Source organism: Halichoeres trimaculatus, unplaced genomic scaffold (assembly GCF_033239565.1).
Source record: "Halichoeres trimaculatus isolate MK-OKI-2021-1 unplaced genomic scaffold, fHalTri1.1 fHalTri1_scaffold_3, whole genome shotgun sequence".
Classification (NCBI taxonomy): domain Eukaryota; kingdom Metazoa; phylum Chordata; class Actinopteri; order Labriformes; family Labridae; genus Halichoeres; species Halichoeres trimaculatus.
The window spans coordinates 12,813,270-12,829,013 of NW_027437181.1; the positions used below are offsets into that span (position 1 = coordinate 12,813,270).

At 39.9% G+C, this 15,744-nt stretch overlaps 1 protein-coding gene across 1 annotated transcript; it reads left to right on the forward strand.

Moving 5' to 3' along the window:
• Positions 1-6: 6 nt before the first annotated feature.
• Positions 7-7,573, forward strand: vegfd (vascular endothelial growth factor D). The gene is made up of 8 exons (XM_074666600.1): positions 7-884; positions 4,510-4,711; positions 4,796-4,916; positions 5,738-5,807; positions 5,906-6,033; positions 6,109-6,224; positions 7,012-7,171; positions 7,281-7,573. The coding sequence occupies exons 1-8, from the start codon at positions 771-773 to the stop codon at positions 7,288-7,290; spliced, it is 921 nt and encodes a 306-aa protein (XP_074522701.1). The 5' UTR covers positions 7-770; the 3' UTR covers positions 7,291-7,573.
• Positions 7,574-15,744: the final 8,171 nt, after the last annotated feature.

The following is a 15,744-nucleotide window of genomic DNA, read 5'->3' on the forward strand; positions in this document are numbered from 1 at the left end:
AACAGAGGTCTGGATCACATTTAAAACACATGTTCCTGCTGTTCGGCTGTGCGCGTTTTGGCAACTCCAGAGGCTACAGACACTGATAGGGGATTTAACTGATCACTTGTCAGACAGACAGTCATTCAGGAGGAAAGGAACACACAGGCAAATAAAAAGGCAGCAGGACCAGCAGGGCTGACAGACAGCTTCTCAGCTTCTTTAGATGTTGACCACACCTGGGAGGAAGAAATTTTGTGGCAACTTTTGAACCTGTATTTTTTTCCTGCATGGACTTACAACAGCAGGCTCTGAAGATCTGAGGACTCACAGGGGGGAAGTCAAACTTAGAAGCTGTAACCACTGAAATTATCAGGAGGGGGACACCAAAAGTCTGCAGACCTTTAAAGAAGGGGAAAAGAGCTGAACTCCTGGACTGTATCAGTGACCTTGATTCAGATTGGACACAGTCAGTTGACAAGACGTCTCAAAGAAACTATTTGGTCACTTTCTTGAAATTTTAACTGGACACCTTTGGTTCAGCATCAAAGCCTTGTGTTTTAAAGCCTCTTCAGACTCCTCCATTTGGTGTGTCTGCACCTCTGTGACAGGTTACATCTGGTTTAGACCTTCTCACTCTGACACGCACACACATACACACGTTGCACAGGCACAGAGAAACTTAGTGTGCCTGTGGTCTGAGGGACTCAACTGGTCTGGGGAAACTGCGTGGAAGAAGCAGCCAGCTCTCACACTGCTGAGAACTCAGAGGAAGTGAGCAGAGCCAAGAGATGAAGATGAAGATGAGCCGGACTCTGTGCAGACTCTCCTGCTTTGTGACCCTGGTGGTGGAACTGAGCTGGATAAACGTTGGTTACGGCATGCACAGGGAGGCTGGAAGTAGGGTAAGTCTGATGGAAGGCTCTTAGGATTTATCAAATATATTTTTTAAGCAGCTGTTACAAAAAAAAAAAAATTCAGCCACTTAAGTGACACATTTCCCTCTGCTTTACACTAAAATGCTGTTTGTCTTATTGTCCTTTGAATAGAATTTGCTCAGTTTATATTTCTAAACACTTTTGGTGCATTCAGGGCTTGTTACTCTTTTTGTTGGGTCATCTCATGTTTCCCCCTGTTTCTGCTCATTACATCACAAAGCTGACTCTTGCCCAGTTCCTGTCAGGGCAGCACACACACACTCACATGTGCATGTTCTTGTTCTCTTGTTCAGTCCACTAAAATGAAAGCCCTCAATGAACTTTACATGTGACTGAAAGAGAAACTGCTCAACATCATTTCTGCCGCAGATAACTTTTTCACACTCGCCTTGTACTAAAATTGATTCCCCGTCTCCTGCTGTCAGTCATCTCTATTATTGAAGCCATTCTTCACCTTCCCTCTCAGTTCCTGTCATCTCTTTCTCAGGCGCTCTTCCCCCTCTGTTTCCCATTAGTTGGTCCATCCCCTGGTAGAAATCACGATGGGGAAACCTCCCTATTTTCTGTTGTTGTTTCTTTGATTTAAGTGGAAGCAGTTACCCAGCCAACCTGCTCCACCCTCTGTTCTGAAGCTCTCTGAACACATCAGAGGACTCAGATTGTCACAGTCATCCAGAGGAAATAAACACTGTGCAGACAAGTGCGATGTTCCATGACCGTCTTCTCTTTGCCTTTGGAAGACAAAACCTTTACCCTCAAGCTCTCATGCTCAGATAGACACATCCCTGGGTTTTTAAAGTCTTATTGCACATTTGGGATGTTAAAACGGGGAGAAGCCTTAACACATGACTTCATTTTGGGCATATTCCAACAAGTAATATTACATAAGTGAAGACAACATAAATACTTATATTGGCTACTTGTCTGCTTCCATTTTGTTCTGGTTTATGTCATTGTGGGAACTTTGCCCTAGTGTGGTAGCCTGACAGGTGGTTTTATAGTTTTTCCCAGCCTTAAATCACAGCTCTCCTTGTAATGGAGAGGTGCCAAACATAGTCTGATACTTTAAACTAAGCTCCGGTATGTATCTGCATGTGAACATACAGTACGCATCTTTAAGTTGATGGCACGACTGTCTTCTCTGAACTGTTGCTGCATGTCATCCGCCTCCCATACACTCTGAGAGCAAGGCCAAGTGAGTTCAGAATGAGCAGTATGAATGAGCAAGACAAAAGGTACACAGACAGAGAGGAGCAGGCTCACAAATCTGCTGCAGCAGCTGTTGATAATCACACTCTGACTAATAGGTGTGACATTAGGCTCAATGCTCCAAGCTACAGCATGCATCATGTCAGCTCAGCCTTAGTGTGAGCAACATTAGCAGGATGATGCACAGACTATAGCTACAAGTGCATTAACTGTGCTCAATTCATTATAGAATATTTTAAGTCTACTCTGACAAACTGAGAAGCTTAACATCATGCCAGCAGCTCTGTTAGGCTACACAGCAGCAGTTTTAACACAGAATGCTAACACACTAACGCTAATGTTAATAAGTGACCAGCAGAGTGTTCCTCCAATTTGCTCTTTCTTTCTCCTTAACAGAGCAAGACAGTAAACCTTTGTCAGTTTTTCTTGCTGTATGACTTCAATATTTCACATTTTACTCACATGATTCCTCACTAAGTTAAACAACTTCGTACCCAGCTGCCTTGCGTAAAAACAGCAGCTAATGATAAAATCTAAAATTACGACCTTAGAAGTTTGTTACAACATCTAACATGCAGGGAGTAGTGAACAATTGAACTAGAAACTTTGGACACCCAAAGTTGAAATTACTTAAACCTGTAAACTATTTAGTCTTGATCGGAAAAAGGCTGAAGGTGACAGTAATGTAGTCATTTTAGAGGCTAGATTTATAGAACCAACATGTTTATCATAGTCATATGACTTAGCTTGGTAAATATGGATGACTATTTTCTACTTCATACCATCTTAAAGGGACTGTGAGGACTTTAAGCCAAAAGTTGAAAAAGTTTAACTTCTAGACATATGCCTGATCATAATCCATAATTTATGATTAGATTGTCAGCTCCAAAACAGGTAATTTAAATGCTACAAGATTGATTTACAGCACATCGCAGTCCCTGTGACTGTATCACGTCGGTCTGCAAAGTTCAGCCGTGAGAAGACAGATCCAGGTTTTTTTCTGCCGAAAGCAATTCATTATACAGAAGGATCTTGACTTGCATGCATCGTAGGAACGAAACTCGTTTGTAACTCAAGGACTGCCTGTATTAGTAATGGTAGACACTGGAGCTGAAAAGGGAAAAAGAAAGAGGACAGAAGTAGCTACACAGAAGAGTGATAGAGCACGGGCTAAGGGTTAAAACACAGATCAAGCTATTTGTGATAATGTTCATTTCAACCCATGTGCAACAGTTATTCTGCAGTGGTCTGTTCAAACTTGAGAGTCTATCAATAAAATGAAGAGTGAGGTTACGTTAGCTCTGCTTGGTAGATGAACACTGGTAGGACATAACCAGGATTGGCTTACTTTACAGGTTATGAAAACGTCTCAGAGCCTGACAGTGGCTAAATATAGCCAACTAGTTTAACTGGGTTGATTCAACTGAGTTTATTCAACTGAGTTTACGAAGTTTGCTTGTTGTCATGTTTGGAGGTGGGGTAAAAAGTTGCCTTGAACAAGGAAATGTAGTGTTAAAAAAAGATCCAATCCCCATTCATTTGATCCAATCTCCAAAATGAACATGCCTTTGTAAGAGTCACACCCTCACACCCAGTGGGGCTTTGTGCTCATGGTAAACGGAGTCTTCATCCCAGAAGGACACTAGCTTTCCTGGATAGTCCTCACAGCCCCTTTAAGAAGTGAAGCCAAATTACCGTTAATCTATGAGATATTTCACCGGAAACTTATTTGAAGCCCAGGATTATGCCCAAGATTGATGCCCATAAATTATAAAGTTTCTTCTTAAACTCACTTGAGTCTTTTCTTAGTGTAAGTTGTGTATTCTGTAGTCTTATTTGTCAGCAGAGATGTCAGCCATGGTGTCATATGGCCTCCTGTTGTCCTCAAGCGATCACATTTAAACTCTGAAAAATCCTGTCTGCACATAAAGCACCAAGATGAAAACTTCTCACTCTGGTCAGAAGCATGTTAGGAAAAAAACAACAACATCTGGATGGCATTTATTTTAGTTTTCTAGTTTCATGTATGTTTAATCTGTTATAATAAAGGTGACAGGCTTCATGAGCTGTACTGCAGCCAGTCACCAGGGGGAGCCCTAAAAGTTTTGGTTGTACCTTCTGGGTGGCTGTTTTACTGCTGATGTTTTCGTACAAGCTTTGCTCAAAACCAGGAATCTGAGGGTCAGAAAATAGACATGCAGCATGTGGAATCACGCAACCAGAGGGAGTGAAAACTAGTATTGGTCTCTTGAGTGACTGTTGTCCTTGATGCCTGATATATATGTTTGTGTAAATTACTGTTTCAGTCATTTGAAGTGATTTATATCAAAGAGGCTGTAATTGTTGAAATAAGCTGCTCTGATAAACTCTCCTCTTCGATCAGGTATTAAAGCAGTGGGAAAGGAAGGTGCGCTCAGCCTCCAGCCTGGATGAGCTTCTGATGTTGGCAGATTTTCCTGACTGGAAGTTGTGGAAGTGTCGAATGAGTCTGCAGCAGCCAGAGACCCTCTCTACTCCACCATTAGCAGGCTCCCACCGCTCCACACGTTACGCTGCTGAGTCTTACAGCCTGGAAATACTGAAAGGTTTGACTAAAGACATACACTTCATCTCATGTAAGTTTCCGGAGGCTTCCTGATTGTGATCTTTGTGTTTTTCTTCCCCTTCAGCTATAGATGAAGAGTGGCAGAGGACTCAGTGCATGCCGAGGGAAACCTGTGTGGATGTGGCCAAAGAGCTGGGCACAGACCCCTCAATGTTCTTCAAACCACCATGTGTGTCTGTCTTCAGGTTTGTTTGCATGAAACCAGAATCAGTGCTATAACTTTGTTCTCTCAGCTCAGTGCTATAACACCATCCTGAATATGTGGCAGCTGATTGGCTTAGCATTACTAATATAAAAAGTGGGAAACTGTGTACCCAAGTCCTGCCAAAAGTTACAAACAACACTTCTAAATTAAGAAAGCATACAAGATGTACTTTTAAGGATTCAGAGCAGGTTGATGTGCTGTCGTATTTCTTGTCTGAGCTCATAAACTTCCTAAAATGTCCATTCTGGGTCCCACGGCCATAAACAACATGTTCGACAAAAGACGTTACCACCTTCAAACCAAGTGGCAACATCTGGTCTAAATATATGAGGCAATGTGGAAGTGCTTAAATCTGCAGTTTGTCATTCGTCCACTTGAAGCTGGCTTTGTAAATACCTGAAAGAAGTCTGGTGTCTTAGAAGAAGTTAAGAACACTTGTTCATCCAATTAGAGGCACAGAACAGGTGATTGATAGGTAGGCACCTTTCAGCTGTTAGTGTAGAGGCTCAAAGCCCTCCACCAGTGATCTTCAAAGCATCATATTGGAAACAGAAGGGTGACATCGTGGAGACTAGGTTATCTTTTTTCATATGTACAGTTTAACTGCTAAGCTAAGCTAATCAGCTGCCGGTTTATCTCACAAAACAAGTACACATGGAGAACTTATTGCATATAAAAAGTGAAAGCCTGAAAACCTCAGAGAGCTCTGCAGCATCTCACTGCATGCTGTGTGCAGGGACTCAGTGCTTTGTCACTCGCTGTATCACTTTATCCAGATGTGACTTTGCTTCCTGCTAACAGGTGTGGTGGCTGCTGTAATCAGGAGGGTGTGACCTGCAGGAACACAACAGTGGAATATGTGAATAAAACTGTGAGTTACCAAATCTCTGGTGCTGCAAAACATCAGGAAGGGTCAATCACAGTTTCAAGTGGTCTTAAAGTGCATCTGTGTGATTATGTGCATTTTAGGTCCTGAGTGTAATTCCATTCAAGTTTGTCCCAGAGCCTGTGCTTATAAAAGTAGCTAATCACACAGAATGCAGGTGCATGGAGCCTGCCATAATACGGCGTAATGCTCAACCTGGCAGCAGCAGCGGGTGAGTCCAAATCCTTTCCAGTTTAACATGATCAGATGTTGAATTTCAGTTCTAATCTCTCTGATTTGATGGCAGCTGCTCCCCAATGAGCCAGCTTTCGGACGCAAGGGACTCAAGGAGACTTTGTGCCAGTGGGTTGATTTGGGATTGTTCAACAGACAGATGCATACCTTACCCTTCCAGTACACCAGGTGTGTATTTGTGTGAGTGTTGAATAGCCTGCCAGCAGGAAAACCTTAAATAAAACTGGGATAGGCAAGTACCAGTATCAGGTATCAGGCTGATTCCTGCCGTATTTCAATGCATCGGTACTAGCAGCTGATACTCAGGGCAAAAAAATCTTTTGTCGAATAAGTCCTCCTGACCAGTAGTCGGCGCTACATTGCTGCAGTTTGACACCACAGCAAATGTGCTACAGGTCATGCTCTGACAACATGGATGAACCACAGAGAGTTAACAGTTAATTTGCACTATTGTTAATTTATTAAAAACAAATTGTAGCTCAAAGAGAGATATTTGGGTTTTATTTTGGACTTAGTGGCAGAGTGATTATGCTGTCTTTGCTCAAAATGATCAGTCACTGGTGATGTAATATCAAAAGTACCAGTGGTATTGGAGAGTATGCAAGAGGGCTTACATATACTGGTATTGGTCTGAAAAAAAAGTGGTGTCGACCAACCCCAAATGAAATCATAAACTATGTTTAAAAGATAAAACAAATAAGAAACAATCAACAAACACACACATATTTTTTGGAGTGAAGCATTCAAGATGGCTTGGACATTGTTAAAGAGGTGAAAGGATGTGTTCTGTAACTATTTGGTAATCAAACTATTACAGTTATCTTGGGTTTTAAACAAGGTAAGCGTTAGCACATCTCTTGGTTACCAGCATACTAGCATAGTCTTTGTGAGAAAACAAGCTAAACAACAGACCTAACTGTAACCAAAGCAACCCTTCATTATTCCCTATGTTCAGACTTCCCTATCAGCTCTTGGATGCCTGACTGTGAGATAGACGTCGATCGCTGTGACTGTCTCCCGAGAGCTGTATCAACTCCACAGCCAAGACATCGTTGTCACCTCAACTCCTCCATCTGCGCCCACAGGCGTCAACATTTTGATCAAAACTTGTGCAGGTATAACTTAACTTAATAATCCTAAATCAAAGTGATTAGTTCCTGTGACTCCTGCTGAGTTCAAGTCAGAGGCCTGTATGGTTGGAAATGATCCCTCTTTGATTCACAGATGCAGATAGCCAAAGTGGAGATCAACTGTGGAAATAAACAGGACAACCTGCTCACCAAGGATGCTTGGAAGTTTGGAGGCAGAGAACAAAGACTCATAATTTATTTACAGTCCTATTTATACTGATCTCTCTAACTAATTAAGATGATATTAGCTCACATGAAAATGTTACTGATTCCTTTTTAAAAAAAAGCTTACTATATGTTTCAATCGATTTGTAAAGTTTATTAATTTGTACATTTGTTCTTTGTGCACTGAACATGTAGTTTTTATTAAAGAGTATTTTTATACAATTTGTTTCCTTTGGAATTTATAATTTTTGGAATAAATTCACTGAAATACATCTGCTAGATATCCCTAATATTTATGTTTCCTTGTTATTATCATGATCAGGTGCTGAATTTTGCTTTACATCAGCCACAAAGAGGGAGCAAAACTCATCCCAAGACTTTAAAAGCTTCAAGAGCAACATGAGCTGATTAAACAAAGGTCATTGTAACCCTCTCGGTTCTGATTCTCAGACCTTCTTTAATTTAAAGTCTATTAAAGTTTATTTACCCTTCTCAGAAGTTTTCCCATGTTTTACAACAATAAAAACGGTTTATTGCAGTGCTTGTACTGTGGCTGATGTAACAGGGAAAAAAGGCTCGATTTCAAATGAAAAACAGATTATTTCACTGAGTGATTTAAAATCATTTGTTTTTCCATGTGCTTATCTACTCTCTAGTATTTCATCATTACTGGTGAAAGCAATTTGTTTCAGAAGTCGCATACCAAAGGAAGAAAATCCATAAGTAATCAAGAGTTTTGATTTATTTTTGCCAAGATAAACTGATTCTGGAGGACTTGTATCAGGAAATAAATACACTGACAAGCAGAGAAAACTTGACAAAGGAAAACCTCATGAAGCCTTCAAACACAAAGAGTGGAAAAAATTTATTTGCCAGCACAACACTGAGCCTAGGCCTGTGCAGAGTAAAACCTTCAATCTAACAATGTAATGGCCTGAGTGGCACAGACTCAAGGTGCACCGAGTCAAAATAAAAAAGAGAATAGCGCGGTAAATACACTGTGGATAAAGCCCAATACAGAGGTATCTGTGGGAAAAAAATCTTTTCATCATTCAATGCTTTTTTCTGTATCAAAAAGAGCCAAAAGTCTGATTTGATTTTAGATGGGAAAAATGTAAATCATCTGTTTTGCTGCATTGCTATCTCAGCCTTTTTGAGTTTATTATAAGTCAGATAGTTGCAGATTAGACAGGAATCTTTCTCTTCAAATGTTTCGTGTTTCATAAATGTTAATTCAAACAGCTCCATCTTTTCTAACAGTTCAAAGAACTGCAAAGGAAAGTTACTGAGGACAGAGCAGATCATAAACATGACATGTCATGCAGTGAAGCATTTGTAATTACGGTTCATTCACTGCTGATGATTGGTGAATATATTGGTATCCGATGCCATTCATGCCTCTGTTTACCTCCAGCCTGTGCTCGTGATCAATACAGCAAAAACAAACGACAAAGGGTAAAGTATTTTTCCTTCCTTTTATTGGCATCAGAATTGATTTATAAGGTCTAAAGTGGCAAAAAAGCATCACACTCGGATGTCACTGTGTCTCTGCTGTACAGAGGATTTAACAGAGATTTATTGAACAAAGTCATTCAGGCTGGAGGAAAGAGAAGGAAAGAAGTGAAAACAGCTGGAAATGACAGCTTTATCACACACAAACCTGCTTTCATCTTGAATATGTCCATGAGATTACTCTTAAAATTTATTCTGATCCTCTTGAAAAGATTTGTGTTTGTTTTAAGAATTAAATATTTGCCCTCCAACACAACCACCCATAGTCCCCAGACTAAAGTTAGGAGGAGTTTTGTCTCCCCCTTGCTGCACTTTTACAGTACTTCTTTAATCTCAGTGTCCCATATTCATACTTGGTTAACCAGATAACTTGATGGTTGAATGCTTGAACATAAAAACGAATAAATATAAACAAACCTATGTTCTTTTTACGTTTTGATAATCGTTATACTTGTAAAGGCAATAAACTTTTGTTAAACATGATGAAAAAAGATGTTTAAAAGTGGATGAACTCATGACCGAGATCTTTATAGCCCTAAGAATTTCAGAATAAAAATCACAAGTTGTACTCAAATATTTCTTTTAATTAGTTGTCTATATATTTCTTGTCGTTATTAGCTCTGTGCTTATTTTAGAAGGTCAGACTTGTTATATTATTTCATTTTATATGCTTTCATTGTAATGTTTGCACCATCCACTCTGCTGCTTTAACTCTAATGAATTCATTTTTGAGGGGTAACTCAAAGGATTATTTTATCTTATTAGTAATTTATAACCAGAAGTAGATCATGTATTGTTAAAGGGGTTGTGAGGAGTTTGAAAGTGAAATTGAAAAAGTCTCCATTCTAGATATATGCCTGATCGTAATAGACACAAAATGAGATTATCAGCGCCAGTATTGCTGGTTACAGGTTATTTTAAATTGCTACTTCAACAAGGTCTCCAAGACAACACCATGCCCGCTGACAAAGTTTATTAGAGCGGAGAGATAAAAGATATCTGTGTTTTTCTCTGAAAACGATTTCTGTGACTAATTTTGCAGTGATGGTGGACTGTCAGACAGAAAAAGAACAGAAGAGCAGAAGAAAGCTAAAGGGAGAGTGATACTGTCTGAGCTAAACGCTATTTAGCCTGGCAGGACATAGCTTACCATGATTTATTAAGGTTACACATTACCGGCATGTCTTAGAGCACTGGTCTGCCAGCTGTTCTAAATATAAACGGCTACTAAACTACTCACAAACCAAAAGTGTTTACTTGTTGTCACATTAGCCTACAGATACGTCGGAGCACTGGGCTAACACATAGCCGGATGCTACAACTTTGGTTGATGTCAATTTTCAAACCACAGTGCTACATAACTGTACTGATAAATACCTTACCTCCAGAATCAAGTAAAAAGTTGTCTTGAACAAAGAAACTTTGTTTCAATCTGATCTCCATTTAATACCAAAACAAACACACACCTCAGTAAAAGTAATCTATGACAGTGTGCGGAGACTCCGGGCCACAAGGTGGCAAAACAGCTCCTCCTCATAGCATCTGTAATACAAGATGTTAAACAATAATATTTTATACAAAACATTTTTTTAAGAGAAGCAATTTTTAAAATATCTGTACTTTACTTGTTCTCACATCCTTCTCTTTCCTTGTCTGTTGTCCCATTGTTCCAATTAAATTGGATTTTTCCACTACTTGTTTGATCTTTGCAATAATAGTCTAGGTATGTTTAGCTTTAGGCATCAGGCAAATTTAAGATTGGGTAATTTGGCATACTGCAGATTTGGCTTTTTTTTAATGTACTGCAATTTGGCAGTACATCAGAACACGACTTGTATAGTGGGAGGTTTCAAAAACGGCCGTGTTCCCACCATAGACTGTCAAGCAGAAAGATCCCCACCCTTACTATTTTCACATGTGTATGTAATTACCATCTAAATAAATACTGCCAACTTTTCCGACCTTAATCCCTTACATAGAGTCTTTCTTGTGTTTTAATCACGTTTTCCAGATATTATTGTGTTGCTTTTGAATTTTCTTTTCTTTCTTCACATTGTCCTCAAACCTAAAAAAAAAAAAAACATTTGTTTTCCTTTTTGCTATGCTTTCTTTCATTATCCTCTTGGTTTGATCAGTACCAAAATGGGACTATTATAATAACTTCAACTTTTATTTATTTATAGAGCAGAAATACAAACGTAAATAATAAATAAAAACAAGGTATGGGCCAAAGTGCTGTACAAAAGAAAAAAAAAACTGGTATAAGCACATACGGTGCACACTAAAAAACATGATAAAAAACAGCATTAAATTAAAACACACACACACACACACACACACACACACACACACACACACACACACACACACACACACACACATATATATATATATATATATATATATATATATATATATACATATATATGTGTGTGTGTGTGTGTGTGTGTGTGTGTGTGTGTGTGTATACTGGATGCATAGCAATGAAATGAAATATTGTTATTCCGAACAATTCTTCCTAAAGGCAGAATGTGTAGGAAGAACAGGAGGGGGCCAAGGTCATAACCTTGAGGAACTCTGCAAGAGAGATGAGCAGGGGAAGAAAAGGAGTTGCTAACTGTGACTGTAAAGGATCTGTCTGTAGGATTTAGACCAGACCAGGGCCATACTAGAGACTGGTATGCTGCAGACAATGTAGGAGGATAGAATGATAGACAGTGCTGAAGGTACCTCTGAGGTCCAGGAGGACAAGAACTGAGGAGAGGCCACCACCTGCTGTTATAAGAAGGGCATTGGTTACCCTCAAGAGAGCAGATTCTTTGCCGTGGCTTGTGTGAAAGCCTAACTGGATCTTTTCAAAAATGTTATTGTTGTTAAGGTAGGGGGTCAATTGGTTGAAAACAAGTTTCTCTAACATTTTACTGAGGAAGGGGAGTTTCAATATGGGTCTGAAACTGTTAGGCAATTGGGGGTCCAAGCCTGCTTTTTCAGTAATGGGTGAACTGTGGCATGTTTTGGCGATTCTGGTACATGCCCAGCGAGCAAGGAGCTGTTAAAAGTATTAAAGAGGCTCAGGCCAATCTCATCAAATGCTTCCTTCAGTGATTAAGAGGGGATTATGTCCAGAGAGCAAGCGGTAGGTTTAGAGCTGGGCAGAAAAGTGTCAAATATAGGTGGGGTCTTGGAGGATTTTACCACTTCCTTGTCGGGAGCGCGTTCAGCCAGAGGGGGAATCCCGCATGCTCAGGACATCAAATTGTCAGTGAATTTGATAGCTGGAGATAGTGCTGCTGTTTTTGGTTTCGCATCCATGTGAAGCCACGGCTTATCAGGAAAGACAGAAACGGTGTCAGGCTCCAGGACACCAGGGGTAGAGCTGGACCATTGGATGGTAGGATCCAGGACCAGCCCTGGAGCTACCTGGCCAGAGCAGTGAGGTGATCTTGCCATGTGACGGTAACCATACCTGGAGGCAGTTCAGGCTGACAGGTTGGATTGTGGCAATAGATGTGAACTACAGGATGAAATTGTTCTATAAGACAGCTGGACACAAACTCAGTTTTAACATTTGTCATTGTGGTATCAGTCCAAGGTTTATGAAAGAAAGACAAAAATCTGAGAAAGCTAAAGCAGACTTTTAAAACCATAAAAAGATGGAAGATCTTCCCCCAAGGGTTTTAAAATCTTCAAAACCAGGGCTTTCTTTTGGCCGCTGCCAGCCCACACCCGGCGCTGCCTCTATGCTCAATTAGACCCTAATAAAACACACATTATTATCCCAGTATTGAAAAGGCAGGGTGACATGGCCAGTGGTGTTTGTAAGCGGGTTCATTACTTGTGGACTTTAAAAAACGCTAAAAGCCTTTCTGTGAAGAACCTTCACAGGGTGATTGGGAAGTCTTGCTTTGATTTCTGTGGTAGTGAAGGTCTTTTTGTTTGTTTGTGCAGATTTTCCATGTTTACTCAAACTGGACAACTGTCTCTAATTTCTGCTCCATTACATCAGACCAGTGTGTTCCTGGAATAACACACCTAATAGGCAGAAAGGCTTTCATCTGAACATTCTCATGGTGTCATTATCTCAAAACCATGGCTTTGTGCATCCACCATTCGTATTTGGTTCAGACCAAAAGTGCCGAAGCCTGTCCTTGAATACTTTAGTACCACCATGTGATCACAATGACCTCTGGTGTCTAAGTTTCTGAAACAGTTTAAAAAAGACTTAACCTGATGCATGTTTCAGGAGAAGAAAGACCTGTGGAAGACCTTCACACACTTCAGTCGTTTTTTAACATTTTAATTACTAAGTGCCCCCTTTTTGAGCCAAAATTCAAAGCAACATCAGTCAAATTATTCTGTTATTTCAAAGATTTGAATTTTGTGTTGGTTGAAAAAAAAAAGGCTAAATTAGAGTTTAATAACTCAAATGTTGCTATCTACTATTCTTGGAGCTCAATTTGCATGAAAGTCTTCTATAATCTTAATTTAATGACACATGAAGAGAAAATGAAGCGCCCATCATGAGGCAAATTTCTTACAGGAAGTCTAAAAACTCATTAAAAGTTCAAAATGATGAAAGACTTGGTTCTTAGCACGAAACACAACCCATCTTTTTCCACACCAACAGCAACAAACCAATTATTCTTTGCAGACACTAAACTGAACATCAATTCAGCAGAAGAAATAAATACATGCTGAGGTCAACAAATAAATGAAATGCACTACAAATGTAATTTGAATTATTCAAAGCCTCTTGTGATTTCTCATATTTGAAACCATCTTGCTGATTCGTCCACTGTCATGTGACACAATAATTTACATGATGGGAAATGAAGAATAGATCAAAAGTAGACACCCTCATAATTTCTCTGCTTGATCCACAGACAACTATATTTACATTTATATATGCTACAACTTACTAACTATGTGAAATTTCCCTAAGAGTTCTGGTCTTTGGTTGCAGGTAGTTACTGGTAACAAGCCTGAATGTTTGTCTGCTTTTTCCGGCGCCATTACTCATGCTGCATTTCTGATCATTTCCCATATCCAAGCATGTGTGAATGCAACGCTAAGAATTCACCACTCTCCAGCATCAGGTAGACTTTTTCCTGCCATTAGATTGTCCACATAAAGTAAGGCTGAGCAGAATTGAACTGGTGAGAGTCAGAATTGTTCTGATTCAGAAGACGAGGTGATAGTGCTGTTCACACTGAGCTGAGTTTCTCTTTTTCACTTTCTTCCCAATACAGTAGTGTTACAAACCCAAAAAAGTCACCATCCTCCAGCACCAGGACCTAAATGTCTTCAAATGATGTATAGATTTCTTGAGCACATATGTGAGAGAGGCTCAAGTGTGAGTCATCCTGGGAGCCAGCTGTTGAGGGTGCTGGAACCTCTCACATAACGTCAGCTGCAGCTGTCTCCTCCTTCCCCTGAACAGAGTCAGTTAATTTAGCTAAGACATACTTCCCCAGGTCAGCACCTGAAAACGGAGTAAGTGTGACACATGGAAATGTGACAAGACACAGCTTAAACACTTATTGAAACTCTCACCTTTATAGTTTCTTATTTTTGTAAGGAGTTCAGTAGAGTGAAGATTGTTTGCTCTAATTTTATTTAGTCTGTGTTCAAACAGGAGCATTCATCTGAAGCTCCTGATATCCTGTAATCAGCAGAAGGATGATTAAGAGACGTAGTGAAAAACTGACTCCACATTCTGAAGGCTTCATCTCAGGTTTTTCTGCACCGAGAGACAAAAGAATGAAAGTGTGACAATGTGTTGCTTTAAGATAACAGTCTAAATCTTGATTATTTTTAGTCTCACTCCAGTTGTCCCCCTGAATTCATTAAAGTCATTTTCTCTCTAAAGCACGCCTTGGAGCAGAGTGAGCTCCAAAGCTCATCTCCATCTGAAGTCCTTTGGCAGGTCACGATCCAAACGTCTTGGTTATTAGCCATGAACCCCAACACATGACGCATGATAGACAGTGACAGAAGAGGCACTGGTGAAGCACACTCTAACACTGAGTGATTGTGATGTTTTCAATGTGACCTGCCAAAGTCATGACTTGATGCAGTCAACATTATTTCATTAAGATGTGTCGACTCACATCGAGGACACATTTGTCAAAGCCCAAAGGAGATTTTAACAATAATATTTGAGAACGCTCAGTGTAAAATCTAAACATCAGCCCCCTTGTTATGCATCTATTTTTATTATGAAATAAAATAAAATTATGAGCAATGCAAGGATTGGGCAGTTCTGCCATTACCTGCTCAATTATCTATTAAATCTGTTGATAATCAAGGGACAGAGAGTGTTTTTTTAAGTGAGGTTATTTGAGATACTTGTTAATAGAAAGTGTATTTCTCACAGACTTCAGTCAACTTGGCCTCTTAAAACCTGTTTGGTCAACCCTTTATTCTGGTTCTCAGTTTCTCAATACAGGGGCAGGGTGGACTCTGGTACTTCAAGGATTATATACGCACCATTGATGAGTACCTCATTCAACCCTACTTTGAAAAGAAAAAAAGAACAAGAAACTTCCCTTTACTGTCACTAAAGTACCTTTAAAGGTCCCACATTATGAAAAAATCACTTTATTAAGTCTTTTAGTGAAATTTATGGGTCTTTGGTTTTCCTCCCAGCCCACAAAATGTGATATTTAATGACAAAACCTGTACTTAGTAGTGCTTGTGAATGTAAAATCCTGACCTAAAACAAGCTGTTTGGATTTTAGGGATATGCCGACATCAGCGAGCCCCTTTTTTGACCCATCAGGAGCAAGTCTGACCTGACAGGTCCACCGGAGCAGATACCCCCAAACCCCCTCCCTGCCCCCTCCCCTGCCCGCTGCGAGGAGGAGGATGCCAAAGTTGAA